This window comes from Procambarus clarkii, chromosome 18 (assembly GCF_040958095.1).
Source record: "Procambarus clarkii isolate CNS0578487 chromosome 18, FALCON_Pclarkii_2.0, whole genome shotgun sequence".
NCBI lineage: Eukaryota > Metazoa > Arthropoda > Malacostraca > Decapoda > Cambaridae > Procambarus > Procambarus clarkii.
The window spans coordinates 15,406,841-15,417,778 of NC_091167.1; the positions used below are offsets into that span (position 1 = coordinate 15,406,841).

The following is a 10,938-nucleotide window of genomic DNA, read 5'->3' on the forward strand; positions in this document are numbered from 1 at the left end:
TCTACCTTAAATACCCGCACTACGGCCACGATGTTGATGGCTGCCCTCAGTCCCGAGGATACGGGCTTGCGGCCCTGTTCCTAATACACTCCCAAGACACACTAATGAAATTTAGTTTTTCCAGCTTATTGCTGGGAAGGATTACTCCTCCCACCATCTACTACAGCCCCAGGGCTCCACCCATTATTTTGGCAATGGCCAACCATTTAACACGTAGGCCTGAGGTCTGGCTCTCTAGGGCCAATAAGGACTTGGCCCTTATCTCAGGCCAATCACCTTCACTGATCTGCCGTGGCAAGCTACATGAATTCCTGAAGATTGAGTCAGCTCTCCCCAGCTAAAGAGAAGGGGGACAAGGCGCGTCTATGGAGCCCAGGCACCTGCGAGCAATGTTTACAAAACTGATAAATTATGTTCAAGCCTGTCTCCTCTAAGATAGCGAGTAGGGACATTTGACTCTGCCTCGTATGGGGAAGAGGCCGGTGAGAGGGAAAGAGAGGGGATGGAGAGGGGAACATCTGAGTGGGGAATTGAGTGGGAGAAGCCAAGGTATCCAAGACCACCCTACCCTCAGGTCAACCTCTTGACCCTGACAAATGGGCGACAAGGGGGGGGAGGAAGAGGAGACGAATGACGGCCAAGGGGAGGGGAGAAGGAAGGAGGGGAGAGGGAGAAGGAAAGGAGGGGAGAAGGAGAGGGAAAAGAGGGGAGAAGGGAGAACCAATGAGCTGAGCCCTAGATCATTACATATATATGTATGTATGTATATATGTATGTATGTATGTATGTATGTATGTATGTATGTATGTATGTATGTATGTATGTATGTATATATGTATGTATGTATGTATGTATGTATGTATGTATGTATGTATGTATGTATGTATATATGTATATATGTATGTATATATGTATATATATATATATATATGTATATATATGTATATATATATATATATATATATATATATATATATATATATATATATATATATATATATATATATATATATATATATATATATATATATATATATATATATATATATATATATATATATATATATATATATATATATATATATATATATATTCCTGAAATTATACACTATTGAATAATATTACTACAAAGAAACAAGATATAAAATCATTCACAGTCATTGAAATAATTGCGTAAAAATGAACTTGCAGCAACCCCCACCACACTACTGGGCTGGAGCACACTACCGCTGGCTAGTACTCTGTCAGTACCATTAGAAATATTGCCAAAACAAAGGTGGATGTCTTTAAGAAGCATTTAGATAAGTTCCTGCAATAAGTGTCGGACCAACCGAGTAGTAGTGAATATGTGGGCCAGTAGGCTGCTCCAAGCAACAGCTTGTTAGCCCAAGTTATCACAAGTGGAGCCGGGGAGTACAACTCTCAGAACCCTCTCCTCAGGTATACTCCAGGTATGCACCTGAATATTGCCAGACTTCTTCACCCCATCATGGCCAAAGTATGTTACATACAATATATATATATTTTTTTCCACAATCAGAGAATGCATTTTAACAATACTGTATAAGGAAAATAATTTGGAAGATTAATTTTTTTCAGTGCACCGGGGGCTTGTCATATTTAATAGCGGTGCAGCAAAGTGGTTAAACATCATAGGGGCAAGTCCGAGGCATCCAGATGAGCAATATGCTGCAAATACAGAACCAAAGCAAACTGAGCTCACAAAGTGGCAGTTGCCTGAAATTCTCCCAAATTAAAAGTGGAATCACTAAATGTAGAGGTCCAGTGAGAACAAACTTCACAGGACTTGTGGCCATAGGTGTTATCAACACAGCAGGCAGCATGGTGGAGGAAGAATTATATCAACATCAGGTAGCAAAGATGATGAACATCCTTGAAGCACTTGACGAGCTCGGGCTTGACATGCCAATCCGTAATAAACCATGCCAATCCATAATAGACCATGCCAGAGACCTGCGAGGAGATTATCCAGGCCGGATGACAGCTAACCTAGCAGAAACCAGGCACCGGGACCACTTGCCGGAAGAACAGTCAGCAAACACAACAAAAACAATTGGGCTACAAATACCCCCAGTGTGCCCCACAACAACCACAAGAATGTCCCCCAGTCAAGGGCCAAACAAGAAGAATCAAAGCTTCATGAACAGCCAAAGGCAATGCACTTTACCTCAGTGACCAGGCCTCTAAGAGGGCAAACTCCCGAACACACCAGTGAAGATAACGCTGTGCAAGGGCAGCATTAGTGGCCACCCAGTGAAGAAAACTCAAGAGTTCTTACAGATCGGAACACAACAAGAATCAAGCCCACACAACAAGGTGGACAGAAAACACACAGGTGAAGCCAACACTAAAATAAGGAACACAATACGTAACTGTCCCCCTGCAAGATAAACTCCATGGATTGCCGGCATGGATTGCCGGCACTTCTATTGAAGCAGTGGGGCTTGCAACAATGGTTGACTGGAACACTACAAGGAGAACTTCATGTCACTACATCAGCAACAAACCTGGTTGATCAGGGGAGCAGGTTACAGGATGAGGCAGGCCACCTGATGGTGGTGATCAGTACTAATGAGTTTCGAGTTAGTTTGAGTGAATCCCTAGTTCTGAGTCATTTGCAGTCATCTGACTGTTTTGAGGCTTCGTTTTCTTTGAACCCTCCAGTTGTCTGTGAAGTTTCATTGACTTTCTGGATGCTTTTCCGGTGGAGTGGTGAATTGTCACCCACTCCTTGTGCCTCTGAGGGAGCCAGGTTCTGGTTCTGATCCCTGGTAGGCTATCTTCTCCTCTTCTTCAGATGATTTTGGGGCTTAGTGTCCCCGTGGCCCGGTGCTCCACCAGGCCTCCTTTTTGTTACACTTCCCCAGGAAGCAGACCATAGCAGCTATCTAACTCCCAGGTACATATTTACTTCTAGGTAACAGGCATCAGGGTGAAAGAAACTCTGCCCACTTCTTTCCGCCTCCACTGGGGATCGAACCCAGAACCTCAGGACTATGAATCCAAAGCGATGTCCACTCAGCTGTCAGGCTAAACAGAACTTTTGTGACTGATGTGACCTTTTGGTATGGAGCAATCTCAGCAAGATAGCTTCAGAGAAAATGAAGACCAACACCAGTGGGCTTGCTGGAAAAGTGAAATTAACACCACACCCCCTTTCAATTTTTCTGTAAGTTGGTCTATATCTTTGTATTTATCCAAAAATTTCAGATAAATCCAACTTAAGGTTAAAAAATTATGGCCCTCCTCTATTTTGGGGTTTGCAGGAACACCATATTTTAAAATTTACCTAACTCGGCTCCTAACTGAACTAGAAGAATGCCTCAACATGAAATCTTTCAAATAATAAGTATATACAGTACTATGTTGTCATGAGAAACACCCTAAAATGGAAGTAAACAAAAAATATAGTCAATTATTACTGCATTTTTATGGAGGAAGGGGGGGTTCAACCCCCAAAGGTTAATCAATACATTATTTTCAAAATTCACATATTGGAAATGGAAGAATAGAAATTCCTGAATACTTGGTTGCAAATCCTGCAAATATTAACCCTTAAACTGCGCAACACATCATATGACGTGTTGAGTAACATACGCAAAATTGCGCAGCACGTCATATGATGTGTTACAGTACTACGCAAGATTTAAACGGCCCGGGGATACACAGGATTCACCTCACCTTCCTCTGGGCTCTTGTAAACAGACGCCATTTTTTTTTAAATTGTGGGCAACATTCCCGGGTGTGAGGGCCTCAGTACTGAGTGAGCCCCCAAGGATGGCGCATACAGCATGAGCTCACAGCACTGCTGTTCAGCTTGTGACCACAGCATCGTTTAAAATTGTCAAAAATATATGAAACTGGTATTATTTAGCGATGACAGTATTACAGAAGACCCCTGACTGTGCTAAAAATTACAAGGATTCTGATAATAGCAGGATTGTTGTGATAATTAGCACTGTAGTGGGAGGAGTAATCTTGGTGGGGAGGGAGGTGCGTTGTCTGCTGACTCTGTGTGACCACCTTTTACTGTCTGGACTCACTATACCAGCTTAGTTGTTCACTATGGTGAACAAAACATGCAGATACTTATATATAACGTCTGTATATAGTGAATTAAAGCAAAAACAGTATGGTGGGAGGAGAATGTTGGCGAGTCAGGTGAGGTGAGGGAGGGAGTGGCGACCAGGGGCTGGCTGCCTGGTGTGCCGGCCATTCCTTGCTGCTTTTTGACTCAGCATACCATCTTAGTGGTTCGTTATTGTGAACATAAATGTAGATACTTATATCCAGTATAATGTGAATATAGAGTGTAATAGCGGCAAAAGGAGTGTTAGGAGAAGCCATTCTGGTGAGGGAGGTGGCATCATCTTCCTGACTTGTCATGCTGTGTAAGGGTGGCCACTGTGTTCTTTGTCCACTGTACCAGCTTAGATGAACAGTTATGGTGAACAGAACATGTAGATACTCATATATAACATCTGTATATAGTGAATATAAGCAAGAACAGTATGGTGGGATGAGGATGATGGTGAGTGAGGTGTTTTTGAGGGAGGGAGTGGCTGGCTAGCAGATGTGGTGGCCACTCCTTGTTGCTTTTTGATTTTGTTGATTTTTGTTGCATACCAATTTTGTTGGTTTATTATGGTGAGCAAAACATGCAGATACTTATACATAACCAGTGTATATGGTGCAATAACCTACAAAGTATTTGTTTATTGTTTTATGAACATAATAATGGAATCAGTAATATGCACACCATAATTTTGAGTACAGCGATGATTTACACATTTTATTATATAAACATATTACACTACACACTACTGAATAATATTACTGCAAAAAAATAAGAAAAAATCAGAAACACTGAAATAATTTGGTAATAATATCTTTGTGGCAACTCCCGCCTGACAGCTGGGGCGGAGCAGACCTCCTCCGGCGCCTGCTCTGTCAATGCCTCATTTTTGCCAGACTTCCCCGCCCTATTGCGGCCAAAATATGCCACTAACAATTTTTTTATTATTTTTCCTGTGATCAGGGAACACAAATGAACAGGCTTATAAGTTTGTTTGTTTTTGTATGCGCCTATGGGTGACAAAGGCCAAATGGCCCCAGAGAAGCTTAGGGGGTTAATACTGATTTAAATATTGGCAAGTTGACTGAAAAGGTAAGAAACAATTATTCGAAAAAGATTTATACCCAAGTTTTTCCCCAAGTTTGTATGTACAGTATGTGTAGGTACCAGCATGTGGAGCATTCCACCCCACTTAATATTTCAGACTTCTTGTGCACAGGAATCTTAGCAGATATATGGAAAATGGCAAACATAGTTTCAATCAATAAAGATGGTAGCCAAGAAGACCTTTAAATTATAGACCCATATCATTAACAGGCATGGTAGTCCAAACACTAGAAAAAATTGTCAAAACCAAATGGGTAGAACATTTGGAGAGTAATGACATAATAACAGACAGTATGGTTTTTGAACAGGAAGATCATGTGTAACAAATCTACTTAGATTTTATGATAAAACCACAGAGATACTACGGGACAGAGGTGATTGTTTTGACTATGTTTACCTGGACATGAAAAAGGCTTTTGATAGCCCCACACAATTGGTTGTTTTGGAAACAGGAACATGCTGGAGTGGTGACAGGGAAGAATTCTGACAGATGAAAAATGTCCTAACTGACATAAAGATGAGGGCAGTAATCAGAGACAATGTATCTGACTGGAGGAGTGTTACTAGCAGAGTACCACAGGGTTCAGTTCTTGCACCAGTAAAGTTCATCGTCTACATAAACAATCTACCAGAAGGGATACAGAATTATATGAACATGTTTTATAATCATAATAATATTAATGCATTGTGTCAGGGGACAGGAAGCCAGAGTGTATTCAAACACGTTACGCCTTTATCGAGGTCCCCCACAAAGTCGAATTACTGACCCTGCCCAGGATGCAATTCGATAACAAGTTCATTAACTCCTGAGTATCTACTTACCACTAGTGAACTCGTGGTAAGTAGTTCTAGGAACTAGGGCATTAGGTGAAAATAAATGTGCCAACCTTTCTGTCCTACCCAGGATTCAAACCCAGAAAAAAAACTGGGTTCAGAACCCAGAATTAAATGATAGGAAATGCACCCAACCATTTCTGTCCAACCTTGGATTCGAACCCAGCATTCCTGATTGTGAGTCGTGAATAAACCCAACTGTACTTCCTTTACCAATCTGGGTGAAATGAACTAAACACAGAAATGTATGAAACATATCTTTGATTCACTAACTATAATATAATAAATTCACATCGAAGGATTATTTTTGTTTTCACCTTTTTCAGTCAACTTGCCAAACATTCCAATCAATATTTACAGAATATACAAGCAAATACCCAGGAATTCCTAGAGTGCCACTAGTACACATATGGTTGTCTCCTATATGTGACTCAAAAATATTGATAACTCTGGGGGGGGGGGGGGTTGAACACATCTTAAAAATAAAAAAGGTATAATTTGTTTCATAATTCTTTAAAATGTTCCTCATAACAATATCAACTTAATATTATAAAGATTACCTTTTGAATGCACTTTGAGACACTCTTCTAGCTCAGTTAAGAGTAGAAATAAATGAATTTGATATGGGCTGTTTTTAACCCCCCCCCTCTAAAAAATATATGAACTTTCGAACCAAAAGTAGGAGGCAAGGAAAGATAATTATGAGGAGAAACTGTTAAGCCAGTCTTACTATAAAGCATTTGAAAGGGATTTGAGGGAAAAGGACCTGGGATGGGACGGAGGGAAGGAATGGTGTCCAGCCACTCGCACCGTACGGGATCGAACGCCGACCTGAAAGAAGCAGGACTTCCACAGTACTATCGAGTCCAAGTTGATGAGCGCCATTTAAACAACTGGGTTTTTCAGAAATGCTAAAGATATGTAACAACTTAAATGAAAATTTGATAGACTTGTAATATTGGCCACCGTAAGACCTGTTGTGGAATGAGCCTAATCAATTTTTATTTGCTCATTTAGAGAGCACTCAGGTAAAATTGAGCGCCCATTTTCAGCCAAATGAAAGGAAAGGTTATTGTATATTACACACATGCCTCAAGAGCCCGACTAAGAGCTAATTTCCTGCTTTACATACCAAAATACCGCATGAGGAACGGACGACCCTGAGATTTCTCTGTCGTGACGTCACAGCCCTCTGTTGGTAAACAAGCCAACTTGAGGCCACAAACTACTAATCTTAAAACTTATTTTCCAGTCCACGTAACTGACCAGAACATAGAATAAAGTATATTCAAATGCAAATAATTTTCTAGCTATTTCTTTCATTATGTATTTATTTTTAGAGTTCGATTTCCTCGATATATCAACGTTGGATGAGTAGCTGTTAGCGCGGATGTCTGAATAACGTTTTCGTTTGTGAATTTAAGAATATTGAGATTTGTAAGTTATTTACGCATAATATAGAAACGATCGAAACAACTATTTTTCAGAGTGAATATTTATGAAACTCTATAATAAATAACAATAATGGTTTTATTAAATGTAGTTGAAGCTGTGGCAGGGCCATGCTTCACCAAGCCTTTACGTAACCGCTTACGGCACATCTTTCATCAATTGTGGCGGCTTCATTCACATTTATTAAACAGTTTACGAGATTAGAAACTTCACAACCCAATAATATTAATATTATGAACAACCTCGTAGTGTTTTAGAGCACATAAACTGTTTAATAAATGTTTACAAGCCCTTCCATTATTAAGGAAAGATGTACAGGTTGCGTAAACGCTTGTTTTTTTTTTTAATATATATATATATATATATATATATATATATATATATATATATATATATATATACACGAAGGTACAAAATAAAAATCAAACTAAAAACCAAAATGATTATTCAGGTAAAAGTACATACATAGAAGATGAGTTACAAACATAATGTTGGATTTATAGATAGCACTAGTACATGTAATACCTAAAGCCACTAATACGCAGAGTGTTTCGGACAAGGTGTGGGGAGGAAAACACTTTGACGAAGATTAATACTAGTTGAGATTAAAGTACAAATTCAAATTTTAATTCAGGAAAAGTACATACATAGATGATTTACAAGTAATGTTGGATTTATAGATAGAACTAGAACATACAATACCTAAAGCCACTACTACGCATAGCGTTTCGGATAAGGGTCAGTTCAATTTCTTTCTTTATTATGCACCCCATACCCATCCCGTGGGCGGTGGTGTAAAGGGTTACAGAGGCACATAATCGGTTCAGGAACTGAACCCTCTAGTTCGTTTAGCTAAGCAAATAACAATCTTTTGACGCTACTTACAAAATTATTAATGTTATATATACATGTACATATATTCAATTTCTTTCTTTATTATGCACCCCATACCCATCCCGTGGGCGGTGGTGTAAAGGATTACAGAGGCATATAATCGGGTCAGGAACTGAACCCTCTAGTTCGTTTAGCTAAGCAAATAACAATGTTTGACGCTTGTTACAAAATTATCAATGTTGTATACGCATGTACACACCCTCATACATACATGTACATATATATATACGTATACACATATACATACACATACATATTTAATCACCCACACAAATACACATATCAATAATCTTTGTGTCACAAGTGGTACAACAAGAGGCTCACAACAGTCACTATACAAGGCACTTTACATCTATGGTGAGTCACACAGTTACTAGTCTTGCTCCACACCCTCCCAACTGGGCGGCAGCTTTACAGTCATGTGCTCCACACCCACCCAACTGGGCGGCAGCTTTACAGTCATGTGCTCCACACCCACCCAACTGGGCGGCAGCTTTACAGTCATGTGCTCCACACCCACCCAACTGGGCGGCAGCTTTACAGTCATGTGCTCCACACCCACCCAACTGGGCGGCAGCTTTACAGTCATGTGCTCAACACCCACCCAACTGGGCGGCAGCTTTACAGTCATGTGCTCCACACCCACCCAACTGGGCGGCAGCTTTACAGTCATGTGCTCCACACCCACCCAACTGGGCGGCAGCTTTACAGTCATGTGCTCCACACCCACCCAACTGGGCGGCAGCTTTACAGTCATGTGGTCCACACCCACCCAACTGGGCGGCAGCTTTACAGTCATGTGCTCCACACCCACCCAACTGGGCGGCAGCTTTACAGTCATATGCTCCACACCCACCCAACTGGGCGGCAGCTTTACAGTCATGTGCTCCACACCCACCCAACTGGGCGGCAGCTTTACAGTCATGTGCTCCACACCCACCCAACTGGGCGGCAGCTTTACAGTCATGTGCTCCACACCCACCCAACTGGGCGGCAGCTTTACAGTCATGTGGTCCACACCCACCCAACTGGGCGGCAGCTTTACAGTCATGTGCTCCACACCCACCCAACTGGGCGGCAGCTTTACAGTCATGTGCTCCACACCCACCCAACTGGGCGGCAGCTTTACAGTCATGTGGTCCACACCCACCCAACTGGGCGGCAGCTTTACAGTCATGTGCTCCACACCCACCCAACTGGGCGGCAGCTTTACAGTCATGTGCTCCACACCCACCCAACTGGGCGGCAGCTTTACAGTCATGTGCTCCACACCCACCCAACTGGGCGGCAGCTTTACAGTCATGTGCTCCACACCCACCCAACTGGGCGGCAGCTTTACAGTCATGTGCTCCACACCCACCCAACTGGGCGGCAGCTTTACAGTCATGTGGTCCACACCCACCCAACTGGGCGGCAGCTTTACAGTCATGTGCTCCACACCCACCCAACTGGGCGGCAGCTTTACAGTCATGTGCTCCACACCCACCCAACTGGGCGGCAGCTTTACAGTCATGTGCTCCACACCCACCCAACTGGGCGGCAGCTTTACAGTCATGTGCTCCACACTCACCCAACTGGGCGGCAGCTTTACAGTCATGTGGTCCACACCCACCCAACTGGGCGGCAGCTTTACAGTCATGTGCTCCACACCCACCCAACTGGGCGGCAGCTTTACAGTCATGTGCTCCACACCCACCCAACTGGGCGGCAGCTTTACAGTCATGTGCTCCACACCCACCCAACTGGGCGGCAGCTTTACAGTCATGTGCTCCACACTCACCCAACTGGGCGGCAGCTTTACAGTCATGTGCTCCACACCCACCCAACTGGGCGGCAGCTTTACAGTCATGTGCTCCACACTCACCCAACTGGGCGGCAGCTTTACAGTCATGTGCTCCACACCCACCCAACTGGGCGGCAGCTTTACAGTCATGTGCTCCACACCCACCCAACTGGGCGGCAGCTTTACAGTCATGTGCTCCACACCCACCCAACTGGGCGGCAGCTTTACAGTCATGTGCTCCACACCCACCCAACTGGGCGGCAGCTTTACAGTCATGTACTCCACACTCACCCAACTGGGTGGCAGCTTTACAGTCATGAGCTCCACTCCCACCCAACTGGGCGGCAGCTTTACAGTCATGTGCTCCACACCCACCCAACTGGGCGGCAGCTTTACAGTCATGTGCTCCACACCCACCCAACTGGGCGGCAGCTTTACAGTCATGTGCTCCACACCCACCCAACTGGGCGGCAGCTTTACAGTCATGTGCTCCACACCCACCCAACTGGGCGGCAGCTTTACAGTCATGTGCTCCACACCCACCCAACTGGGCGGCAGCTTTACAGTCATGTGCTCCACACCCACCCAATTGGGCGGCAGCTTTACAGTCATGTGCTCCACACCCACCCAACTGGGCGGCAGCTTTACAGTCATGTACTCCACACTCACCCAACTGGGTGGCAGCTTTACAGTCATGTGCTCCACACCCACCCAACTGGGCGGCAGCTTTACAGTCATGTGCTCCACACCCACCCAACTGGGCGGCAGCTTT

General features: G+C 43.4%; 1 protein-coding gene across 6 annotated transcripts in view; it reads right to left on the reverse strand.

Annotated features, from left to right (window-relative positions):
* The window catches only part of LOC123754478 (splicing factor U2AF 50 kDa subunit), a 47,608-nt gene extending 40,304 nt beyond the window's left edge, over window positions 1-7,304 (reverse strand). For 3 of the 6 annotated variants that reach the window (XM_045736918.2, XM_045736921.2, XM_045736923.2), the window contains exon 1: window positions 7,170-7,272. Coding sequence is in view for 1 of the 6 variants with exons in the window: in XM_045736917.2 (XP_045592873.2) it covers window positions 7,170-7,182 (13 nt within the window). In the remaining 5 variants the exon portion in view is untranslated. Of the gene's footprint in view, window positions 1-7,169 lie in introns of all 6 variants that reach the window. The other 3 variants (XM_045736917.2, XM_069326283.1, XM_045736922.2) reach the window with 3 other exon arrangements.
* Window positions 7,305-10,938: the final 3,634 nt, after the last annotated feature.